General features: G+C 38.8%; 1 protein-coding gene across 2 annotated transcripts; it reads right to left on the bottom strand.

The window, feature by feature from the left end:
- Positions 1–999: 999 nt before the first annotated feature.
- Positions 1,000–26,968, bottom strand: ssh2a (slingshot protein phosphatase 2a). 2 transcript variants are annotated; one of them, XM_079611220.1, is made up of 15 exons: positions 26,756–26,968; positions 22,713–22,756; positions 8,926–9,041; positions 8,007–8,071; positions 7,804–7,925; positions 7,646–7,711; positions 7,485–7,550; positions 7,203–7,397; positions 5,676–5,769; positions 5,381–5,509; positions 5,039–5,085; positions 4,796–4,942; positions 4,526–4,726; positions 3,178–4,048; positions 1,000–2,717 (listed from the first exon to the last, which is right to left on the bottom strand). In XM_079611220.1, the coding sequence occupies exons 1-15, from the start codon at positions 26,816–26,818 to the stop codon at positions 1,428–1,430; spliced, it is 3,516 nt and encodes a 1,171-aa protein (XP_079467346.1). In that variant the 5' UTR covers positions 26,819–26,968; the 3' UTR covers positions 1,000–1,427. The 2 variants fall into 2 exon arrangements, with proteins under 2 accessions (XP_079467346.1, XP_079467345.1); XM_079611219.1 differs by lacking the exons at positions 22,713–22,756; positions 26,756–26,968 and adding an exon at positions 15,117–15,883.
- Between the last annotated feature and the right edge of the window lie 425 nt (positions 26,969–27,393).

Raw genomic sequence — 27,393 nt, 5'->3', positions numbered from 1 at the left:
TTTTAGTACTTCAACTTATTTTAATTAGTGGGCCATGGCAACATGTCTAATTTAAGTTATTTCATCTTTATTTCAATTACTGAAAACTACTTTTTAAAGGTTTAGTTTTCAGTGATTAGCAAGAGACTGTTAAATGTCAGATAACATAATTGATTGTGCTGTGTTCATCATCTAGGCCTGCCTAATATGTATCGTTCCTTCTAAAAATGACAGGTGAAATTTTATCACCAGCAGGTTCAAAAATAATTTTCAAATACCTTCATTCCCACAACTATTTTGGGATTATCAGGGGAGTGTTTTAAGCATCTATGCTGTTCCCAGAATGAATCAGCAGTCTAGAGGAAGCTTTAGCTAATTGATGAGTCAACCTCAATGAATAATATTAATCAGTCAGTCGGTGCAGGTACTATGACGAGAATATTTTAAATATAATAACCACTGATTCCAGACGGAGCTAAAAATGGACTCTGGTGGAACTTCTGTTCTCTAATATGCATCAAGGGTGTGCTCATTAGCAATGCAAAAAAAAAGAAGCATGGCTACTAAGAGATGTAACATGTTTTAACTGAACTTTCTGTAAACTTAATTTAAAATACCTGAGATTGCTAAATGCAGGACATCATTACCAGTGTCCCTTAACTTGCTTGGTTTTGGTAAATTACAAACAAGAAAATGCTGAATGTTACAATAATGCTAGTGCACAGGCAACAGTTCCAACCACCACAACACACAATGCATTACATCATATTGCAGTACAGCTCTTTGCCACACTGTGGCGCTGTGGTTCAGAGAGCAAATTGCATTGAAAGAGAGCAGGCTAATACAGTTCTCCATCCCAATTCAGATGATGATAAGCAAAACAAACTACTATCAAATAAACAGTAGTTAATTATTAATAATAATAAACATAATCGCAATTACAAATGCGATTAGTAATATGCCAATCCTAAAAACTCACTTATTGACCTGTCTAAAGAATAAATGACTTGACAAAAATAATTAAAATAGTGCAGTTTTATTTTATGTCACAGCTAAAGCACAGGATAAAAAAGTTGATCAAGTTTACCTTGATTTCAAACAGAATCATGACTCCACATGCTGTCAGACATACAGTCAACTCTACCAAACAAGCCAGTGCAAAAATACTCAAATAAAAATGCTATCTAAAAAAATAAAAGAAAACCGTAAAAAAGAAAAACAAGAGAGTAAAGTGCAAGTTTTAAGAAACAACCCTCTTTTGTTTGAGTTGCTACCTGAAAGATTCTGAACACAAAACTGACACACTCACGCTCTCATTCGCACCTACAGTAGCATACATGTTTAGCGTACAAATTTAGCTTAGACTTCACTGAACGAAACATGAATTGGTTGCAGTCTGAGATAGTCCTTCACGCCGATAAAAGCAGCATGTGAAAGTTCAGTAATGGTCACATGGTGTTGTACAAAACAGTGACTGTCTTTTTCTTATCCGACGCTTTGCGGAAACGGCGAACGGGATAAGTCTTTACATGTTGTTGTCGTGTGGACACGGAATTGGTGGGCTGGACGGGGGAGTGTTCAGGGGGACTGGCTCCACCCACTTGCATTTTCTGCAAACATGAGGGTGAGAGGTGGGCGGAGCCTTCAATCCTGTCCGCCTCTATCAAATGGACAGTGGAATCAGGGGTGGAAGGGCTCTGAGGTAGAACGCGCTGCTTCTTATGGGCGTCATCATGGCTGTGGGTCAGTGGCAAGGAGTGAAAGGTGGATAAAGAGGAAGAAGAGGGTTGATGAAACCCTGTGTTAGCCGGATGGAAGTCCCAGTCGCTTAAGTCGTTAGTAGACAGCTCTAGCCGGTCAAGTTTAGCAAGTGAGGCAGAGCGTTTCATGAGTGAGGGAGGGGTTAGACCGGCCTGTCTGATGCGGGCCTCGATTTCCATGGCTCTCTGCCACAGCGCAGGTGCTTTGGGCTCCAAGCGTTGCTCCCCATCTAATGAGTTCCACTGGCCCTTGAGCGGCTGGTTCTCCTCAACTTGTCCATTGCAGGCCCCCAGTCCTCCAGCCTCGTATAAGAACGCCTGGAGCTCTCGGAGAGTCTCCTGGATCTTCTGCAAGTCCTCACTGCTGCGTGCTAGCCGGAATTGGGGCCTCAACAGGTCGTCTACATCCGTCTCCAGCTCGGTCACCCCTTCTAGCCACAACACAGAGGAAGAACCAGAGCTGGGCTCAAGAGTGGGGTTTAAAGTGATCTGGTCAGCCTCCACATTCCCTTCAAGATACAGTGAGAAGGAAGGATCAGGGATTATACCAGAGTCCTCATCATCAAGCACTTTGGTGTCGCCTCCTTTTCCGTCTGTAGTCTTTTGGGTCTCAGTGCAAGTCAGGGCCACAGTGCCCTCTGGCTTACCGGAGAAAGATTGCAGCTCAGAACAGTCCAAACATGGGGAAGGAAGAGGAGAGCGAGGAACCTCTTGACCCTGACGTAGTATAAGCTCCAACTGCTTGGTGGCCCGGCGCACAGATCCTGAGGGCCTGTCGGAGGGAGAGTGAGGGGCTGAAGAAATTTGCCCATCCACCTCCTCCAGTGTTGCAGTTTGAGGTGAGTTGCGTGCCAGTGGTGGACTGCAGGTGTGTGATATGGATTCCAGTTCAGTAACTATATGACGCACACACACATTGTTGTCTTGGTGAAGGGGGTGGGGCACTGCATTGCTACTGGTCTCTGAGTGGGCGTGGCACTAGGGATGAGAAAAGAGAAAATACTCTTAATCAAGAGAGCTTACCACATTAACATAAATTTTACCACATAAAATTAATTCTGTTCATGTCATTTAAGCACCCTCAACTAACTCTCTTCCATGGCTCACAAAATTGTAAGGCAGAATTTCTGTTTTTTTTTGTTTTTTTTCCAGAATGGGGACTGTAGCCGTCAACCTCTAAAATTGACAGAAAATTATCACAAAATAAAGTCCATAAGATCTTCCTTTCATATTCATAGTCTTCTGAAGCTACAGCACAATGGACATTTTCAGTTTACACCAGCAAGAGGCAGTGTTGTACTGGTATCACTTCTATATACTTCCTGTGTCTTTACTTTTAGATCAATAAATTAGTCATTCCAGTCATGTTTTATCATTTATCTTTCAGAATGACAAATCAGGAAGTGCAATGATCTTTGAAGTGAGCGCAAACTCTTACCTCATCTGTTTCCTCACTGGGATCATCCAAGGGAGGGGAGCATCTGGATTGAGGTGGCTGCAGAGCAGCCATTTCGGAAAATGAGCGAGGGTGATTGTCCTGGGACAGGCAGAGGAACTTCTCTCTGGCACTAAAGAAGTCAATGCTATCTGTGCTAAGGCGGGATGCGCCGGTATGCACATAATCGTCTGCTGCTACCAGATCTGCAGCGTTGGGGTTGTTGTTATCATCACTGGAGTCCAGCTCGGGAATCGAAGGGGCTCCTGAGGGGCTGTCAGCCTCGGGCGTGCTTGGAGAAGGCAGTTTCCCTTCATCTTTACTGACAGCCCTTTCCAGACAAAGTTCTAAGCTTTGCGACACTTGATAAGAGTCATTTTGATCAGGAGTGTCGGGGGACAACTCAACAGTATCTGTTTTTGGCTCAGGCACTTGGTGAGACGATTGGGCGCCGAGGTCTGGAGTTGTATTGCCCTCTCTCCCCTCTGGTGAAAGAGGAGGAGCGAGAACGTGTAGAGAGGGAGGAGGGTGGCGACGAGCAACTGGCTTGCTCACCGCAAGGTTCTTACGAGAGTTCTTTGCCATATTCTGCTCAGGCCCCACTGTAGCTGCTCGTTGTCTGGGCCGAGGCGGGAGGAAGGGGTCCTCGTGTGGCAGCTCACCCGATTTGATATGGGTGTTGCCTGTAACAGGCTGTGGATTGGTAAGGGCCTCCAGCACAGCAATGCCTAGCATCTGCTGGATGGAAGGAGGACCGTTGTTGTTATGTGGGTCCAAGGGGTCCAGCGAGCGAGGTGCCTTGCACAGCGGCTCGTGACCCTCCGACAGATCACTATCTGAGTGGGAACGCCACAGCTTGTTATGCCTCTGTTTGCTGGACGAATGAGCAAGCAAGAGAGAAAGAAAAACAAGAGTGTCAGACGAGTGTCTTTCATCAGTGTGGTGGAAACATTAAATGTCAGGTGACTCACTGAGGGTGGTGACCGATATTTTAAACATACAATTAGCTCTGGGTGTGTGAATGGGAATACAAACAAGAAAGCAAATATGATAGCAAAAGCTGCACAACAAAAGGAATGTGGAGAGACCAGCATAATGCACATGCATTAGATCACAATGGTGACGAAACTCAATGCCATTGAGTCAAAATACAGGAGCATTTACTCAATGGAAACTCCAAACTTGGTCTCTGTTGACCTTTTTTTTTTAAGAGCAAAAGTATTATATTTAATCCTAAGGTCAATGTGTATCAGTAAGACTATTCTTTGGCTCTTTATTTAAAAGATAAGGGTGTGTTGGATTAAAGGAAAAATGAATAAGCATCTGACTTCAAGCTCTGTGTGTAATATACCTGGCTAGCAGGATACCCTGGTACTCTTCCAGCTGCTTCATAAAGGATGGGTTTGGTTTGGTGACAGAGCGCCGTTCCTTCACATGGTCAAAGGCTCTCTCCAGGTCCCAGCCGTACTCCTTCATAGCGTATGCGATCACGGTGGAGGCAGAACGGCTCACTCCCATCTTACAGTGTACCAGACACTTCACCCCAGCTTTCCTGGATCGCAAAACTTTGGTGAAACACCATCGAAGAACCAGAACTTCAGAAGCCAGTTTTTCTACTTACTTGGCCTTGGAAATGAACTTGTAGGTGTCATTCCAATACTCCAAGAGGTTTGTGGCCTCCTCGTCATACACTCGGATGTTGTGATACTCAAAAAGCCCGGGGAAGAAATTATCAATCTCTCGCGTCACATTCAGGATGTAGCGAACTCTGAGGAAGTGGGGTGGTAAAATTAACAATGAATGCATACAGCCGAGCGGATGTATTCGTTTAAAAACAGTGGCCTGGAATAACAGTGTCACTTACCCACTGTTCTGGAGCTCCTCAAGGTTAGAGGCATTCCACTCTGAACCCTGGAAACATAAACAGAAATTAAACGTTATGGTTGATGTTCGTGAAGCAGGGGTGTCGAAACCTGCTCCTGAAGGGCCAACGTCCTGCAGAGATTAGCTCCCACACACCTGCATGGAAGTTTGGAAGTAGGCATGAAGACCTTGATTAGCTGGTTCGGGTGTTTAATTGAGGTTATAGCTAAACTCTGCAGGACAGTGGCCCTTCAGTAGCATGATTGAACACCCCTTCCCTAATGTCCGTAGGAGATTATTCTCTTTTCATTGAGAGGTATAGACAAGTGGGTAGGAGACCAACCAGATAGACATGGTCGAAGATCTCGGTGGGGCTGTCCATCTGGCCCAGGATGACAATCATCTCATTATCGATGAACTCCTTGAACTCACGCAGGTTGCAAACCATCTGCATCTCTAGCTCCGTCCGAATCTGAAGAAAAAAATAATTATCCAATACATCTGTTATCATTTTTTGACATGAACCTCAAGATCTGCTGGTATTATTTAAGACATTCAAATTTTGGTGGGTTTTACGGAAGGTATCAAATCGAGATGACTTTAAGATTGCATACTATATGCACAATGGATGTTTGTACCTCTTTTGAAGTAACGTTCTCCAGGTCCTTCTGCATCATGATCTCTCTCAAACGGGTCTTAATCAGTCTCTCTGTGCGTTCTCTCTCAGTTGGCCTGTATGCATGAAACCCAGAATCATAAATCATCCAGTTTGGTCTCAATGTGAGGCGTGCCTCACCTCGTATGATTCTTTGTATGTCTGTGTGGTATTGTTTGAGTAGAGCTACAAAACCCAGAGACTTCAGAACAAAGCCTTTGTTTAAATTAAACAAACGATTTGAAATCAAATCCCAGCTCAGTTGCAGTATGTGCAAATATTAATGGTAAATGTGCGTCATCCCTAGGCCTCTGGTGTTGGGTTCACCACGGGACAAATGTGTCTTCACTGATACCAAAACAAGGCACTGATTGGCTACCAGGAGACTGCACTGTGATTGGCTACCAGGAGACTGCACTGTGATCTTAATCACTACCAGTAACCTTAAAAACACTGCTATGCAATGTAGGTCAACACCCTCAGATAGTGGCTGTAGTGTACACATAAGGGCACTCCGAGGGGTGAAAAGCCCCTATATGCAGGAAAGTTAAACATGTTTACACATGTCAGCTTGATTGACCTTTTATGAAAACTTGGAAAAAAAGAAGTGACAGTGTGTGGAATTATAATCCCATTATGTATATCCATGCAAAGTGACCATACTAAATCTTAAGCTATGGAGACAAAGACAATACATTAGCTCTCACAGTTAACCTAATTCAGAAGCATTCAATGGGCACCATATCACAGGATGTCTAAAAAGAACAGATCAGCTTCACTAAAGACCTCTCAACTCTCGAGGAAAACACTATCTCTATGGCGCAACCTCATTGCCCTCTTTCAGGGTCAGTGTCCAAAGTATATACTAGATAGACAATTTTCACTCCCCTTCTCAAGCCACCTGTTTCCATCCATCCGCCAGGCTACCTATCCATCTCGCCCATTTTTCCGACTGTAAATCACAATCTCGGCGTGGAGCTATAAAAAGCAAGAGGCTGAAGTTGTGTATGTTATAAACACATGCACGTGTGTATGCCTCCAACTGAGGGGAAATTCCCCCCTGCAGTCCAAGCAGCAACATGGATTACACCATCAGGCCGCTGTGCATCGAAGTTAGAGGTCGTCTCATCGATTTGGCAATAACACCGTCAATCTATTCAGGGAATGCCATGCCTCCTTGTCTTACTCTGATGCAAACTTGCCCTATATGATTGAACTTTGCGAGTGTCCATGCACGTGTTTTCCAAAAACAAGGATTGATTTACAACCCAAACACTGCTATTCACACCTATTGACTATAGAAGGACTCGAGTTTTGTAAACAACATCAACTTGGCCCTAAATATGGAAAGCACAATAACAATACCCTTGTTTCATAAGGACTCTGAACCCTATTTCCACAAAACCATACGACCATATGTCGATCAAAGGTTTGGGGTCATTAAGATTTTCTGAAGTTTTAAAATTTATAATAATGTTTTCAACATTTATAATAGAAAACAGTCACTCACACATCGGTGAACAGCACGGGTGAGTCTGCACGGTAGGACTGCACGTCTCGCATGGCGTTCCACTCATTGATGCAGTGCTGGTCGGAGGACACACGGCTCTGATAGTAACTGACCCAGGTCAGAAAAAGACTGCCGGGGTAGTAGTTATGACATCGGGCCACCTCGCAAACCTTATGCAGAGACTGCAAGGCTGACCTAAGAGTATGTGCGAGAGAGAAAATACATTAACCTTACATAAAAAAAGTATGAAATTGCAAAAAAGCTGTCTTTATAGACACTCACCACATGGCCTGCACTGAGACTGGTTTGAAGACATGGACTCGGCTAACGGTGGACACACTGAAGCCACTAATGAGAGGAAAACATCACTTTCAGTCTGAATACTCTGTAAAAGTTTTGCTTAAAAATGCAGAACTGGTTTGTGCATGCATGTTATGCCTCACCCATCTCCATCCAAGTGTATAAGTGTATCGCTCCACAAGGGTAAAACCAGCCCAACTGTGCAAGTGCTACAGGAAACACATCATCACATATTATGAGCACCACCTTCAACATTAACAAATGCAAAATGAACTTATTAGTGTGTCTGCATTATACTGACCGGTCTGAATTGCTGAAGTCCATTCCCAGCACCACATTTTCTTCTGTGTCCTGTCTACCATTGGTGGAGACGATCACCATGTACCGTGTACGCAGGGTGTAGGCGCTCTCTAACCGCACAGCCTGTGATAGAGACAGAATCAGAGACGATCAGCATTCTGATGCATGTGGTTGGATTAATTAGGTCTGGATGATGGTAGTTACCAGGCGGATAGTGTCCTCTGGGCGCAGCAGGGTGAACATGGTCTGCAAATGCTGCTGAAGGTCACCTGTGAAGGAACCAATAACAACCATAAACCTCCCAGATAATAGTGTTGTGACATTTGCATGCTTCAGTTAAAATTACCCAGAGGCCAATTTCACTTCCTCCCATACAAGACACGTTCCTTGTCTGGTGGCTAGTGTGTGATTACGCTTGTGTTTGTAAATCATGAATAGAAATATTAAAATATTAAACCAGTTGGAGAGTTAAAAACAAGTATGGTTGATAGACGTTGCATTGAGAGGGCACAAAAACTTTTTGAACCCTTGTCCTCAGAGTTGGCATGAAAAAGAAAATTGTGATAATCTAAAACATTTTAATAGGAAACTGTGCTTATAATTATTTTTCTTTAAAATAAATGTATATATTATAAATATAAAAAATTTAAATAAACTTAATTTGATATTTTGTTATCTAATGCAATACAATTCATTAAATGTATGTGTAGCATAAGTGTCTAAGTACTTTCCCGGGCCACTGTATTTTTTTAAAAAACTGAAGACAATTAAAGATGAATAAAGTCTGTATACTGTATTATACAATGACTGACGGACCCTAGGGTCCCTTCATAATGCATTCCTGTAAGCTAATGGGTCTCATAATGAAATCAATGCTGTCTATCTGCAAGCACAGCAGTATGTCTATCAACATGCATGCAAATATATGCACACAAACATTTTTGAGTGACAAAATCCTTCATCTCAAGGTTAGTCTTATGCATTGCCACATGGAAGAGTTCAATGTTCAAAGAAAACAAGAGACAGATTCCATAACATATGTTCATATGTTAAGCTGCGTCTGACAGCCAGAGAGAATAGCATAATAAACTGCGTCAAGAGATCCTTCTGTGACGTTTCATACCTGTGTGTTTGTTCCGCCGCTGAGTGATGCGGGGTAATGAAGAAGAGGAGGAGCCGCCATTTCCCCGAGGGAGGAAGAGAGCGGCACCTTTGACGGTTAGGAAGTTCTCGCTGATACTGATGACAAGAACAGAGACAGAGAGAGAAAGCAGAGACTTTACTATATATTGTTTATTTATAATTTAATATATAATTAGACATATACTAAAATAGAAAAACAGTCAACATAATATGTCTAGATACATTTTAAATGTCACAGTATGACATTTAATTTCTGGAAGTAATTGTTACTGCCACGGTGACGCAAAAGCACACACCAAATTGGTATATAGGATGACCAAGCATTCACATCTGCATTTGAGCACTTGCGCTATCAGTACATTAAGCGGCTCAATCGCAGACCTCAAAGTGGCATTGTAAAATATGTGAAGGGGCTCATGCTGCAGCGGCTCAGTTATAGAGCTGGGAGACGTTTGACCCGTAACAGCAAGCATTACGAAGCACCACCTTCATCTCAACATTTACAGTGACTAGAGGTCTCGCTCATAAACCGCTGTTCCTGTATTACATGCCACAGGCTTTGGACTTTCCAGTCTGTCTCTGAAAACCATCCTCGGAGTAACTTCTGAGGAATCTGGGTATTTCTGCGGAAACGCCAGCCCCCTGTCTCAGGGTTTTGAGGGAGGAAGGATTGCAAAATTGAGGGAACCGAAGAAGCCTGGAGCAGTCACTCCCCAAATAAAAACAAAGAAAAAAAACCCCCATCAGCCCCAGCTGAGCTCATTTCCCACATCCCAGTCACCTCTGACCCAGCCGTTTCCTCCACTCTCTAGTCTTAGTTCAATCTCATGGTCTCTCTATTTTACAGCCGACCCAAGGGTCCGAAGTTAAGTCGCTAAAGCACCAAATACAAACCGAAAAAATGGACTAAACCCTAAACTATCAGAAGTTTATCTAGGATGCCTGCAGTGTTTTCTCCTAAATGTTATCTTAAACAAACCACCAAAATAAACACAATATTTGGTCAAAACAACAATGTGGTTTCATGTTTTAATGACAGACGCAGTTTTAAAGACAGTTATTTTAATCTGCAAAATTTTACAATATGACTGTTTAACTGTATTTTGTATCAAATAAGCCTTGGTGAGCAAAAAAGACTTTAAATCTGCAAAAAAAAAAAAAAACATTTGTTTTACCAAACATTTTAATTAAAAAAATGCCAAATACAGTTTCATAGCCAGAAAAAAATATTTATAGCCAGTATATGAGGTAACACTTGCCTTTGGAAGGTGTGATCAAATGTTAATTTTGTTTTGTTTTTTAGCTGATTTATGGAGTACTTTTATAGGAAGCTTGATATGAAAAAAAAAAGAAGAAAAAAACCAGGAGCAAGAAAGGGACAAAGATAGGCAGAATATTAGAGTATAGTGCAAACGGTCTCTTTTCGTGCTCTGCACTTTGCACATCTATCAGCATATGAGGGGATATGAGCTGCAGGCTGATAGAGGGTCAAGGCTAATTTTACACACCTAAAAATAAACAGCAGAGTGAATGAATGCTGATGGACTTTTACAGTGTTGGTAGCTACTGTATATCATCTCATGTAACCAAACATGACAGCTGGAAGAGCGCTTGGGACAAAACTGTGTCATTTTGTGCAAGACAGCAGAAAGTATGCAGACTGCAAAGAACATCAAGGTCTGATAAGATTATTGACTGTCCTGCAGTTTGAACGTATTCAACCCAACAACCCAAAGTTAATTAAACTATCATTCTACATAAGCAGCTGACGCACGCACGCAAGCACACACACCAAAAATCTAGAATTTAAGTTAAAATATGAATCTATAAGTCAATAGTATTGGTTTTTCACCATTTTTAGTCAGGTCAATTGTCTTGCAGAGTACCACATTCATTTTAAAAAGTACAAATATTTCATGTACCGGTAATCTCTAAAATGTGATCATTAAATCTTCATGCATAATAAATAAATATTTAAAAAAGCAAAATAGCACTTAAAATAGTTTGAGAGATGGAGTATTGCATTTACCACAAGTACTTGACATTAACTACTAATTATATACTGATCGTGATTAGTGCAAAATGTAGTCTACTAAAGGCACCGTGGGTGCAGACACCACCTCAGTGATGTGTCAAGAATACGACCCGGGACACTGTGCCGGGCTGTTTTTTGCAGCGCACGTATCCGTTCAGAGAGTGGAGAGAGCACCGGGGCCATGTGATGAAATTTCCACCCACTGGCATTTCACTGAGGCAGACATGTAAGGGCATACGCATTTACACACGAGAGAAAAAAGAAGAGAATCCAGAGAGGTCAGACAGAGGAAATAGACGACCTGCCTGCGCTCGTCTACACACAGCATAGGGACAGGGAGTGAGAAAGAAAAGAGGGTGTGAGGGTCATCTTTTGGCATGAAGCCCTGGACAGTAGTTGCTAGGGCACAGACACAATAATCACTATGTAAGGGGCCGCTGAGAGCCGTGCAACAAGCTGATGCCTGACCCCCACCTGTCCCTGGCCATATTAGTCACTCTCACACTAGGGAAGGGATAAATATAGGTCCGGGCTGAAGGCCTTATGAGTTCAGGCCTGATAGAGATTCAGAGTGAGAGAAGGAGATGGAATTTTGTCACCTTCTGAAATACAAATTAACCCCCTTGCCACTAATACAGCCAGGTTTGGAAAACTCAAATACAGACAAACACTAGAACAAAACTTTGACAGTACAGGCCTAGTTTTTAAAATTAAACGAGACGGCGAGGAACTATTCAAGTTCACAGTCCTGCGTTCTAATTGGTCCACATGACTACACTGAACCACTCTTAACTATGAAATAGATCAAATTAAAACAATCTTACATATCAAAATATTTTACATTTTGAACAATATGCTTTACCTAAGCGTTCAGCCACTTTCCACGCAAAAGAGTGGATTAGGTTAGTAGAAATTTAGTCAATTTGTTTTTTGGGGGGGGTTTCTAACAAAGGGTGAAAGGAGTTGCTTAGAAAGTGTAATTACACTTTCAAATTAAATAACATGAGCCTGTTAATAAAACATTATTTTATACAACCCTATAATCCGGTTATAAAATGTTTTGGTAATTGAAAAAGCTGAAATAAAATAAAACAAAAACATAAGATGAAAAACTTACACTTAAAAATGTTGCATTGGCAGCCAACTGAAACAAATACAGGTGCGCTAAAATTTCTAAAACTTAACTGAAATAAACTAAAGCTATATATAAATAAATGAATATTATAAAAGCGCATAATAAAATGACTAAACTTAAAATTAAAATGAAAACAAAAGTAAAAAATAATAATTTAAAAATCTAAAAATAGTATAACCAACAGTAAAATGACACTGGTCTGAATCCAGATTTTGTGTGTTTTCATATTTCATTTCTATTTTCTACCCATAAACATTGCTAGATTGAGACGACAGAAGTGTATACAACTATATTATTCCATTTTTAAGTCAGATAGTATAGTTCTTGCTCCCAAAGAACTTGGGAATATGGGAGAATCTTAAGAATGATCCCAGCTGGGTTTTGCTGTTTGTTTCAACACCACAGTATAGGAGAAAGATTTTACCAAACCAACTATGACCCATATTTTAACAGAAAAACAAACCACATCAGATTTCCTTATGACGATACCAACCCTTAAGCGCATACTTGACTTGTTGACTTGTAAGTTGGAAAACACGTGCTTCTCTACGTCACTGACTGTTTGAAGTAAAGGTAAGTGTACAGCAATTCTGTTTCTCACAGCAAATTTCAACACACATGCTCAACTTCCTTCCAGGATCTCACACCTGTAATTTTCCAGCCAGGTTAATCATTTAAGCTCACTGACAAACACAGGCCTATTCTTAGCTCTGTTTGCTTTGGCAGTGAATGAGTAGGTTTTTATATGCTTGCATATTATCATGGAAATTCCCATCAGGTATCACTGCTCTATCTGACAGATTAAAAAATTGGATTACGGTTCACTGAAAATGACTCTACCCCAGTGATCAAGTCTTTCCTATTAACACAGTATAAATAACATCAGTACTGATTCCTCTGCATAAGGAGAAAAAAAACAAATGATGCTGTAACGCTATTGACTAATGTCAGATGACTGCTTAGTCAGTCTAAAAACAGAGCCATACATCTCTCTGCTCTATGCACTGAAACATGAAAGAAACCAATCGACTGGAGTTTAGGCCTGACTCAAAAGATTTCACAGTCTGGTGGGGTGTAGCAAATTGGATTTAGTACATGCTGTTTATTTTGAAGTTTCAAGCTGTCTGGGGTCTTGGACATAAGCAAAATCTGTGGTTGAAACATGTTACCTGTCAGTGTAAAACAGCAAACCCAAACAACATGCAAAAATTAGAGAACCTCATTCAAATCAAATTCAAGTTGACGTAAGAGCTCTAGCTTCAGTTAGGTTTGTTATGAGATCCACCATCAGGTTTTCATAATCAATGCTGGCATCTTTCCAAAGCAATAAAAAGTCCAACTGAGCAAAGAGTCCAAAAACACCAAAAGCTATCATGTGTGCCAACCATTAAAAAATTGCCTCATTTTCTATCTCTAGAAATGTACACTTGGTTACTTTATGAATCTTGGGAGGACTGGATTGCTACCTGATGGGGTACGCACATCACATTTACACTTGGCCACACATCTGTAAACAGATATCAATCATATCTCCAATACCCCCAGAATATGCTAATTTAACCAAGTTCACATTTTTGATGATGCTATTGCTGGACAGTAACATTTTGGAGAACTTAAGTCAAATCTTTTGTATGTGTCCCAAACCACTTCCTGAATCCCATTGTCATCAGTCTCAACTCAAAACCAACTTGGAGGACTTTTACACTTGGTCTTTTCATTAAATAAAGATCACAAAGGTATCTGGACTGTAAAAAAGACGAACTGAGAAACTTTGCGTTCCCTCGCAAAAACTTTTGTGTTCTTTGCGAGAGAACGCAAAGTTTCTCAGGGGAACGCAAAACATTTGTGAGAGAATGCAAAAGCATTGTCAAATCATTCATTTCCCCTCCCATTTCATATTTTTTTCTTCATGTCCCTTTTAGGGGCTCCGTAATTTTGCACTGCAATTAAAATTCTACACTACAAACAGTTTTTTTAAAGAAATAAATATGTTTGTCCAACAAGGATGGCATTGAAATTGTCATTTCTATTCCATGTTTCTATTGAACTTTCTATTCATTAAAGAATTCTGAGAAAAAACTACGGTTTACACAAAAATATAAAGCAGCACAACTGTTTACAACATTGATAATATGAATAAATGTTTCTTGAACAACAAATCAGCATATTAGAATGATTTCTTAAGGATCATGTGACACTGAACACAGGAGTAGTGATGCTGAGATTTCAGCTTTGCATCACAGGAAGAAATTACATTTTAAAATATATTAAAACAGTTAAATTGTAACGATACATCTGTTTTTTTTGTTGTTGTTGTTTTTTATCAAATAAAATGCAGCCTTGGTGAGCACAAGAGACATTTGTAAAGAAATCAAGAATTTTGACAAATCTGACTGATAACAGAATACTTCCTAAATTGTAACATTGAAACAATATATAGTGAAAGCGCTATTCAAAATAACTTGTATTGAGTTGACGAAACCAAACTTTTGAACGGTAATGTATAGGCTATATTTTGCATATGTATACACAAACATAAAAAAAACTCAATATTACCTACTACATCTAAAATATGACATTACATAGTGCGTTGGTAGCCTAGATAGACACACCATTAATATAAGTCCATGACTTTATATGGTTATGGTAAAAAAGATTGAGTCACGGTTATTGTACGACTCATCCATCAGTTAATCTCTTCGACAGGTTACTGAATCACATCTCTCTCCTGTCATATTTCACAACACACAACTACGTCAAAGGCTTGAGATTAGGAAACATCCACTTCTGCTAACTGATGTGACGAGAAGTGTTTCGCAGTGTATTACCGTTACCGTCACTAATTTCATTCGTGTGAAAGTTATATTCTTGAGGATTAGAGTCAGTACAGAAATAAACCAAATCACACAAATAAAGTATATAGTATAAACACTTAAGAGCGGAATCTGTGGTGACTTACTAAGCTTATAAATGTGGTGCATAACAGTTGAGCTTTACTTACAGCTGGTTGATCTGGTTTTGAGAAGCGACCGCGTTGTCGGAGAAGTACGGCATTATTTTCGCCCCGCAGCAGGAGCAGAATCCCCGGGCAGAGGAGCTCGAGCTCTCCGTGATCGCCACACTCTCCAGGGTCATGACGGAGGACCAGAGAGCCGGATATCCTCTGATAGACCCCTATACAGCCATCATACTAAGGTTGCCCAAGTACTAAAAAGCTACCCAAATTAAAGAAATCGGGTGCTTTGTCCAGTCTGCTAAAATAGTTTTAAAAATGACCCGTCCATAAGGCCTTAAAAGGACACCAACGTGGCCTTAAAATAACGTAATGGTTGATAAAAAAAAACATTAAAAAAAACACACAAAAAAAACAGTCCCTTGAAGTTAACCGTTTCGTTGAAACCCAGTAAACACTGCCCCTAAACAAGAGTAAAACTACAAAATGAGAACGTATAAAGCTACAAAACAAACTCTACATGTACATTTGCTTTGCCATGAGCCGGCGACGGCGAGCCGCTTCACTCACACAACTCCGTGTGTAAGAACTGCGGTGCGGCGCACTAATGCTTGAACAGAAGAGAGGAGGAGCTGCCGACATGTGCTTCAGGAAGGGTCCACTGCAGGACTCCACAGACGGCCGACACTTCAGACACCCGCGCAAGGACACGGAACCGCGCAGCGCGGGAATACGACCTCAGCTGCGAAATCACGAGCCTGGAGTGCACTTCAGTGCATCCTTCACATCAGACAGTTGTTTTCCATGAGCAGTCTAAAGGCTCTATGAATAGCTGAGGTTTAAAAAGGACATAGGAACAGGGGGAAATAAAAACATTTAGCAAGCCAGGTTTAAACTGCCAGCAAGCTTCAAGTGTGTTTGTGGGTGAATCTGACAACATGTCAAGGTCACATTTCATTTTTCACATTTCTTTTTTGCATAAAGTATTTATTTGATTTTTTTATTTGAGTCTGTCTGGGGTCTTGGGCATGCAAAATCTGTGGTCGAAACATAGGGCTGTAAACGATTAATCGTGATTAATTGCATATTATATAAACACAAACTTTTATTTTGGATGCGATTAATCGTTTACAGCCCTATCGAAACATGTTACCTACTGTATCAGTGTAAAACAGCAAACCCAAACAACATGCAAAAATTAGAGAACCTCGTTCAAATCAAATTCAAGTTGACGTAAGAGCTCTAGCTTTAGTTAGGTTTGTTATGAGATCCACCATCAGGTTTTCATAATCAATGCTGGCATCTTTCCAAAGCAATAAAAAGTCCAACTGAGCAGAGAGTCCAAAAACACCAAAAGCTATCATGTGTGCCAACCATTAAAATATTTCACCTCACTTTCTATCTCTAGAAATTTAAACTTGGTTACTTTATGAATCGTGGTGAACTGGATTGCTATCTGATGGTGTACACACATCACATTTACATTTGGCCACACATCTGTAAAGCCTTTAGGCTATTTCTTTTTTTGATTTGAGATATTACAATAATTTCTCCCTTCTGCCTAAAAATCTCAGAAATTAAGCAGAGCTCTAAAAAGTAACATCAGATATTTAAAAGACATGGGTTTAGACATCTTAGTGTTGATTAATTTAATGAATTAGTTTAATTAAAAAGCAATGGTCTTCAAAAACAATTTCAGTGGACAAATAATACTTCTAATTAAACCATAAATGCAACCATGATGTATATATACTTATAATTTGCAATTAAATAATATATTCAAATAATAGATTTGTCAAAATTACAGTGTGGTGGCATGTGTTTAATTGTCATTTCACGAGTTCACAATTACATACAGTAAAGGTTATATATATTTGGCTTGCTGTCCGAGGGGAGGGCTCCGAGCTCGAAATTTGTCCCAAACCCAGAGTGCCCCACCCTCCCCCCCAGGTTGGGATGGGAATAGTTAGAAATGAGGAGATGGGGTGGTTTAGGGATGCTGGAAAACTCATGGAACAGATGCAAGTCTGCTGTATATAAACCTCTTATCTCGCTAATCGAGTTGATTAACTGAATGTGCTCCTCTCATGTTAGTTAGGTTAGTTACAGTATCTGAACGTGCTCCTCCCAAACCTTGTTAATAAAACATAATAAAATAATGTAAAAATAAATAAATAATTCACTCGCCTTCATCATTTGAATTTGAGGTAAAAAAAAAAAAAAAAAGAAAAGAGGAATGTTTCAGTTCACAGGTTCGTGAGATTCACCCTACGTTCTTTTAAGACCTTCTTGAGAAATGTTGTAATCAAAGGCCTTGGTCAATTGAGGTCTGAGTGATAAACTTCTCAGAGAGTAGAGAGACAATATGGTTTCACACAGGTGAAAATACTCCGTCTCTAGGTTATTTAGGCAATGGCGTCTTATGTGAACACATAAAACCCAACAATGCCTTTGTTGTCATACAAAGTGGAAAAGGTACATGAATAGCAGGCCTTGAAACAAAAATCATATCATAAGAATCTCAACAGATATTTTAGGTTTGATTCTGAAGTCACAATATAGTTTGTTGGAGGACCACAGTCCACAGACATTCATAAAAACATCACTGTTATGTAAATCCAAGTGAATGACTTGGCCTGACACCAATATTTACTGGCAGTAAGGAACTAAATACTTCAAATACAATCAATCACATTTCAAAATTTATAAACGCTTACTTCCCGATTCATTAGAAGAGAAGGTTCATTCTTTGCAAACCGCATATTGGCCCGTCACAAGATTTAGTGTATTTTTTCTGTTTTTGTGAAAGGCGATGACTTGACCCAGCCCATTGGGAAAATCAATCTTGTTTAAAAAGGCACAACGCGACAAACACTGTAAATCTCTCATCCAAATGTCCGAGTGAGTTCATATACACAACAAGTTTTACATACGGTCATATTATTTGACTCAAGGATATTTTTCATCTTTGGAGACTTAAAAGTAAGGCAAGGTGTAAACTAAATACACACCACTGCGATTTCAAAGTAGATGTCTCAATAAAATCCTTAGATGACTAATGTCATCAAGACATTTGCATAACGGCTTGAAAGAGGAACCTGGGTAGTTTGACACAGTACAGTAACAGACGAGATGCCTGGGTTTGACAGATAAACATCAGTCAGTGCAGAGAAAGACAGATCAACATAATCGGACAGCTGGGAATCAATATTGAGATACTAGTCAATTGTTCACTTAAACCCATTAAAACTGTTGTTTAGAGCTCGCTATTCTACATGTCTGAGTGAATTTTATGTAAACAGTAAACCTGCTTAAATCTACATCTAAGACAGAACTGGCACACACGTGATGGATCAACACACCCATCTCCTTGCGTGAAAATACATCACATTCCGCATTTGTTCTCGTGACAGTATAACATCTGAAGCCTTATCACAAACATCTCCAGGCTGTTAGCACAGTCAGGGTTGAGTAAGCTGTGTTTATATCAGAGTTTTCCCATTTGACTCTCTTGGCTGGTAATTTGAGATGTTGCTGTTGTCATATCGTGTTTACAAAATTTTGAGTCCGTGTTGTGCAACGGCTGCCGTCTTGCATGCAATGTCCTGGAAAAGGTCACTAGTGCTTTCAATATAATGGATGCTCCCTTGATTACCCCCATTCCATGACCGCAGTGTTCTTAAGAGCCAGCTGTTTCCTATACTTGGAGCTGGGAACGTGTCTGATACCAATTCTTTACTACACTCTATTAAAAAATGGTCAGCCACATGGGAAATCCTGTGGGCGGTATGACCACAATTTTATATTCCGGCATGAGTAATTTTATTACGGTAACGAGAAATCCCAATACAGCTGTTGTTGTTGGAAATTCAACCCAGATTCTAAGATTCTTCACACAAAAAACAAAAAACAAAAAAATCTAAAATATTTTTTATTGATGATTTTTTTATTTTAATGATATATTAAATTATATGATATAAATATAATTATATAAATATATGTGTTGTGTGTGTGTAAAAGACACAAAGATCAGATTATAAAATGAAAAGTAGTATCAAGTACAAAAAACAGCTTCACATTGTGTGTAACAAGTTAAAAAACAAAACATAAGAATGCTAAATGTCTTTACTGTGTTAATTTGAAATTAAAAGTGTTTTTTGTGTAGTTTCTTTCCAAAAAAATACAAATAAAATCTAAAGCATCTTTTTGAATAGTAGTGTACCTCACCAGGACTTTTGTCTACCACTTATTATAAATGTACATCTCAAGAAGTCAAAACATGAACACATTTTAAATATCACTGGGTGAGATATGTTCAAAGCTGCCGTAAATATAAATATAAGCCAATAAATCCACACCTGTGACTAAACATCTATTGAATTCAAAATGTGCAAAGTTTTGATGAGTTTGAGGAACCAGAAGCAACCTACAGTACAGTTCAGTTTAGTTCAGACACAAGTGGTTTGTCTCAATGTGTCAAAACGAAACTACTCCCATTATGTCGGAGATTATAACCAATTGAGCTGCAGGCGACCCAAGTTCAAATCCTGGCTCTTGGTCCTATCCTGATCCCACATCCCTCTCACTTTCACTGTTCTCTCTCCAACTGTACTATCTGAACAAAAATGGCAAAATAAAATGTCATAAATAAAGAATAAATAAATGACTCCCATTATAAACAAAGCTATCTACTATGAAAGCACTCGTTTGCAATGAATTACACCACAGATATACTATATACCATGTTATATAGTGTAGCAGAAGCACTGGTTGACACATGATTACACCTGACCTTGTAAATAAACTAGGTGAAATGAGAGAAACTCAGGCATGAATAAACTTGCTCTGCCCAGCCCTGTAACAAACGGTCAGCCAACCGAATTCATACACACGTACTCACAAACATATATTTGTAGGTGGTCCAGAAAAACCAGTTCGGCCAAACTGCTGTGACACCTTAATATCTCTGAAATTTTCCTTATATGCTGGATCTATTTTTCTATTCTGTTTCCTGGTCCCTGTATCTCCTGCTTTCTCTCTTAACCACCCCTTCTCCAGCCCCAAGACTAATTTGAGTTGCTGGAATGAGGCCAGTGCACAAAGCAAATGTATTGCAGGCCAGCTAAGACCGAATAGTTCCATAAAAAACACAATAACTGCACTGCAGGCCTGCTATGACTTAATAGTCCCATAAAAAGAACAATAAATGCAAACGCTGATGATGACAGTCCTGCTAATACATACAATTCAGACATAGGCCTACAGATTCTGAAATCTCTTCAGCAGCTACAACTTTTGTTGTAGTTATTATGTATTTTAATACATTTTATTTGTTTTAACCGTTTTTTTTTCATCAACCACATCGATTTTAAAATACACACCACGTTGTAGTGATTGTGAATCATTTTAGTTTCAAAAGTGATGACCATTTCTGAGATGTGAATTTATGACAAGTTGTTTTTGTTTGAAGAAATTAATACTTTTATTCAACAACAATGCATTAAATTGATCAAACGTTACAGTAAAGACATGTACTGTAGCAGCTTTCAACATTAATATTAATAAGAGATCTTTCTTGAGCACCAAATCAGCAGAGGATTTCTGAAGGATCATATCACACTAAGTAATGGCTGATGAATATTCAGCTTTGCCATCACATATCTTTTAAGATACAAAACAGTTACTGTTTTTACTGTATTTTTGATCAAATAAATGTGATTTTAGAGAGCACAAGAGACTTTTTTAATTAAATATATTACCAATGAACCCAAAACTTTTGAAAGGTAGTGTACATGGCAGCAACACTGCTAAATTAAAGCATTTATTTTTGTGTTCCAGAGTGTATTGAGCTTCCCTCCTCATCCCTTGAAATCGTATATTATCAGGCACAGCAAGATATATTTAATTCAGGCCAAATGCTATGTCATCGAGGGTCAGGTTGTTGCACGAGGGTGCGAGTGGGAAAAGGCAAATGAAAACACACACACAGCGCTCAGAGATATGAGAAAAACGCAAGGAAATGACATCATAGGATTACCTAACATGCCGTGTAATTGAGGACATGTGTGGCACGGCATTGAAAGTGCCAAGTTTTGGGGTCCCTTTTAAGCTTGACCTGGGGTTTCTAGTTTTTGTCTTGGATACTACACAAACAAAAGTCTGATGTCATGTAAGACCCTCCCAGACGATTCCAACTGGTGGTGGGAAGCCAAACAGCGTTGCATAACTAAGCTTGAATAGTTATCATGCACCAGGATACTTATGATTCAAATTAGACTAGAGTCTGAATCCTGTCCAGACCTTCTAATGAAAGCCCTACACTGTCAACCATGCAATGCAGTCCTCCACAAAGTTACTTTAATGTCCTATAGGCAGGCTCAGACAGAACCTGCAGATATATATTTATATTTAACATATAATAAATGTAATATATATATATATATATATATATATATATATATATATATATATATACACACAAAACCTTTAATATATTATTATTAATTTAATATTTTATTATATATATTTTAAATTATGCAATATATTTTGATGGACGATGGAAGAGATATGATCAGTGTAGTCTGGCATCAGTGCAAAAACAGCTTCACTGTATGTAATAAATAGTCAAAAACAAAACAAAAAAAGTCTAAACATGAATTAATTAGAAATATGACTCCATGAGCTATGTGAATCAAAATATTTATAAATATAAGCTGAATAATGCACACCTGACTAAAAGTCAGTTCAATTCTAAAGGCACAATTGTTTTACATTTCCCATTTCCCAATCTAATTTTGTGAAGTTAAATATAATAAAATGTAGAACTCAAGACTACTACAAGTTTATTAGCTTATAGTATCATTAATATTTATATAAAATATTTAAATAATAATTTATTTAAAACATTGAAATAATCAAAATAAAAAAACGCAAGTGGTAGGGAATGCGTAGAAGTTTTTTTTGAATGATTCTGCAAAAAAAACAAATTGCGTGCGAGCCTATATATAGGTTCTCATGTGAAGTCCGATTTAGCACAAACCACAATGGAGATGTTGTAAACAAGAGACGGATACAAAAGAAACACGTCTGATGTCACTTATATACGCGTGTACTCTAAAATACACAAATATTGCTGACCTCAGATACAGGAAACTGATAATCATGCAAATATTCATAGTCACGTACACAAGGTAGTCAAAAATCAGGTCACCATCTTCCTGGTTTCACTCAAATAATAATTACCGGTAACTCATTTCAAATTTTCAGTTCCTTTCTTTCACAGATATTTATTGTTACATCATCTGAAATCACAGATCGGCCTCCACTCTGACTTCAGGTCAATTTCTTCACTAGTCCTATTATTTAGCCAAAACAGGCAGTTACCCATTCTGAACATGAACCAAACATGAATAAAAACTCAAACTCTGGCAGGGTTTGAATATTAGTCAAGTCCTGTTAGTCATGCACCGTTCTCCCCCTGGTGGAGAATACTGCATAAGATGGATCGAAACTAAAGTGAATATTTTCCTCAAAAACAAAATGATGGTCCAGTGAAGTGTGGCTATGAATATCTGAGAGATAAATGTGGATTTTAGCATGCTGGTGGATGAACAGATGAGGTTAAATGCAGACCTGTGGACGTACCTTCTGGGCTGCGAGCGCCGGTCATCGTCAGCACTGCCTGCCTCCTAGGAAGATAATGAAAGAAAGAGAGATACAATTGTCAGACCTGGAGAACATTCAAGCAGATTACAGTGGTCCAGCATGAAATCCAACCCACTCAACTTACAGTAACTGCACTCCTATCTGTACCTCTATCTGCAATGATAGGCTGATAAAGTGCTCATTTTCCCCATCAAACTTCAGCATCAGCCAGCAAGTGACAGGAAACTACAGACATTACACACAAATTCTATTCCCCAGTGTTAGAAATATACTGCTTCTCCACTTTTTGACAGATTTTGTATGCTTTTTTCCTATAATAATAATTCATCATTATTTTCAAGTTTAGCAAAAACAAACATGAAAAGTTTGTGGTTGATAAGCATGGAAAGACACCAAGTTCCTATGATATGACTACTAGAAAATAATGTAATAATTATAATACTAATAGCTAGCTAGTCATTAATAATCAATTCATATTCCTTTTCAGATCATATACCCATATACAAATTAAGAAGCAAGTCATACACTACTGTTCAAAAGTTTTCGGTCAGTAAGCTTTTTTCATGTTTTTGAAAAAAAGTCTCTTATGCTCACCAATGCTGCATTTATTTATAAAAAACAGGAATACTGTGAAATATTAAAATTTTAAAAAACAATTTTCTTTAACATATTTTAAAATCTTTATAGTTAACATTCTTGGTGTGAGAGGGCCTTTAAACTATATTCAGAGTTATGTACTACCATATTTTTACTATTTTTCACTATGCAGGCTATACACTGAGCAAAATATGAATTTATTGTGAGGCTTGACAATAAACAAACTATTTTAGGTTAATTAAATGTGTTATTTTTAAAACAGCACATTATTCATATATTTTTTGTAGTATGCAGGATGTTTCCCAAACAATATCAACCACAATATTGACCCTGGACCCCAAATCAGTCACATGGGTACATTTTTTGAAATTGAGAGATTTATACATCACTAATAAGCTGAATACCCGGTAAAAAAAGCTTTCCATTGATGTGTGGTTTGTTGTTAGGATAGGACAATATTTGGCCGAGATACAACTATTTGAAAATCTGGAATCTGAGGGTGCAACAAAAAAATCAAAACATTGAGAAAATCACCTTTAAAGTTGTCCATTTGCTGAATGTTCACGATTGTGCTGCATTTACTCACAAAAATAAGTGTTTTATATATTTATGGCAAGAAATTAACTAAATATCTTTATTTTAATAGCCTAATGATTTTTGGCATAAAAGAAAAATCGATCATTTTGACCCACACAATGTTTTGTTGGCTATTGCCACAAATACACCCGTGCTACATGTGACTGGTTTTGTGATCCAGGGTCACAATTTGAACATTATTTGATTATTTGATCAGACTGCCAAAAGTTTAATATATTTTAAAATGTAACTTATTCCTGTGATGCAAAGCTGAATTTCAGGATCATTACTCCAGTCTTCAGTGTCACATGATCACTGTGTTGACATGTAACCCCCCTCCCCCCCTTATTCTTTGATTAATAGAAAATTCAAAAGAACATCATTTATTTGAAATAGAAAACTTTAACATGATACATGGCTTAACTATCAATTTTGATCAATTTAATGCATCCTTGCTTAATAAAAGTAGCTATTAGCCTAATTTCTTTAAAAAAAAATTTTTTTAAATATTACTGACCACCAAAAACTTTTGACCAGTAGTGTAGGAACTTAATTGTGAATACATTCAGGGCCGTTATAAAGATAAGGATAGGCAGGCACTCAACACACATCATTACCCAGCAAAATAAAGGGGATGTTTATTCAAAACACCTTCTCCATCTGCAGTCTCATTAAGAAAGAGAATCTTTTGTCTACTACTAATGACGCATCAAGCCTGCTTATCAAGCGGCTCGCACATCCCCGTCTTCCAGTGATTGATATCTTGCTAAACTAAACCTTCTCACACGCACACACAAACACGTGTGATTACTGCAAAGCTTCAGGCTTCCTCTGCCTACAACGGCCTAGGCTGTTTAATCCATGCTGCCTGTTTCAGTAATCCCAATCCCAGAGTACTTTCTCTGGGGATCAGGCAGCCAACCCATGCTGCATATGGACGTCACAACCCAGTGCTTCTTAACAACACCGTTTACGGTCAATAAGAAGTAGTCAGGCACAATTCAGACTACAATAACCATATGCTAAATGCTAAAATATGCTTCACCAGCAAACAACAGTGTGACATACGCTTCACTGCAGGGCCATGAACTAAGGTGTCTGTGAGTATAGTAATTATATTGCTTTATATGAGAAAATACAACAATGTAACTCTTCACTTCTAACTTATTTCAATACAATTTGCTTATCATATTCAATACCAGCTCTCAGCAAGTAAAGTTTGCATGCATCACAACTGGCGTCAAGCATGGCGTACTAATAAGGCTCGCTGGATAGGTTCACTGAGGACTTTGTCTGGAAAACCTTGAGGCATCTCACAAGATGACTCACATGGATGCCTCAATGGGGTCACATGACGGGCAGCTGGTAATGGGTGGGTGGGTGGGGGAGCCCATCTTATATTTTAAATGAAGCTTTTATTTATGAGATAATAACCAGATGGCACTCACTGAATTGAATGTGCAACTTATAATAAATATGGTCAAGTAACATGAAAGTAGCACAAGCAAACTAATATTTTAAGTGTTTATTGCTGCATCTTATATAGTTTAAAATATGTATTATATGAAGAAAAATATGTATAATGTGCAGAATATACTGCATAGTAACCAGTTTAAAAAAACTCATATTCTCTCATAGGCCTATATAAATAGGCTATTCATTCCAATTGAAAATGAAAAGGATGGATTGGGGTACAGGAACAGATTTCACGGTTTAAATATTGGAATTTCATGGCGAGAGTCTTACTGTCACTGAAAATTACTTCTTGTGGACCTTAAGACACGACAAATCATGACGTGAGCTTTACAGAACTAACCCACTTTTCATGCGCCATCACCCCCTTGTCATCAACAAACGCATTCATCTCAAATAAAACTGTGTTGTCCAGATCTCAAAATAGTGGCTAGACATATGGGCATATATGTTTAGAATACAACTATACTACGCTTTCGCTTAATATTGTATACAATGTGAATACATACACAAATAATTACAGCCACAGTTTTACCATCTCTTTAGCATTTTTTTATGTGCAAGCACACAAAAGAGAGTTGTCAACAGGCACAAGTAAAAGATGAGACAATCCATGGTCATTCTGTGCAACACAGGCCAACACTACAGATGTATGAGATATCCCTGCTGAACCACAAATGATCATGTACTGATGGTAGTGAATTTGTGAGAAAACATTCAGAGAAACTGGGAAGTGGTGTGAACACACAGGGCTGTGCTACTTTATCAAATTGCAACAGTTGAGACAAATAGTCACTACACTACTGTATCAGGCCAAAGCTTCCTCAAATTCGCACAGATTCTAACCAGTATTTGTGACAACCTATCATAGATATAGTTTTACACAGTAACATAAAAATGTGTGTGTGTCCTTTCGCCATATTTCAGGTGTAACTAAGACATTTCCTCCAAACACCGAATTTATAGTATTGATCTGACAATATAAATTGAATGCAACAGAATGACAGGGCACTACAATAAAGATGATTGAGTCCAGATGTCACTGTACACGTACTAAATATCAGCAGCTAGCAACTAGCTCAACTAGCTCACAAAACTATAATAATAATAAAAATACCGCTTTTGCTCACTAATAGCTGCCTAACCTTAATGGAGTGTTGTTTTAGCAATTTTAAAATAACATTAAAAAATCAAACATGAAACTACGAACGCTTGTACAGAACAAAGCGTGACCTGCTAGTTGCATGTCTACCACTGATAAGCTCAGTACAGTTCTACGCATGCGCAGTGAACACCCAAACTGCCGCTACAGCTCGGACATGGATAAAATCATTTAATAAGTAGAGAAAAACTGGTGAAATAGATAAGAAACTCACCGACACGCACGGACTGGAGGTTGTACTAGGGGTTGGCGACCGTTGTACGATGACCAGCGCCATTCAAGCTCCAGGAACACGTAAGACGTAAAAGAAGGTAGCGGCGAAACTCACATCATTTGGTGCCGTCGCACATAGGAAGATGTGCAACGTCTTTGAGCTCGCTCAGTTCTGTTCGCTCTGCGCATGCGCGATGCGTTCCAGCTGTCAAACCACTAACAGTACTAAACAGTAACTTAATAAAGGGGTGAGGCGTCATACTGCTCGTGTTAGTAATCTGATCGCTCTCTAAATCCTTTAAATTATGCGTTGCCATGGAAATAACGTCGTAGTTGAACGTTTTGTGGATGCCAGCTGAATATAAATAGTTTAAATAATTTTCTTCTCATTTTTTTTTATTGTTAAATGGGGAGCAGCCAGGGAGTGTTGTAAAAATTGAGCAAGGTGTAGCATAATCGTCTAAACAAGCGTTTAAAGACAAAAATGAAGAATGTAGCCTATAATGTCACATAAATAAGCTTTATTTTGTTAGTTGACTTTGTTTACAATTTTCCAAGTTTTGAGGCAGAGCTTTTTTAATGCTTTTTTATTATTTCTATTAAAATGTTTAAAATGAAATGTGGGGAAAGGTGGTGATA

Source organism: Phoxinus phoxinus, assembly GCF_949152265.1.
Source record: "Phoxinus phoxinus genome assembly, chromosome: 4".
Taxonomy (NCBI): domain Eukaryota; kingdom Metazoa; phylum Chordata; class Actinopteri; order Cypriniformes; family Leuciscidae; genus Phoxinus; species Phoxinus phoxinus.
This window is presented reverse-complemented; position numbering and strand designations above follow the sequence as displayed.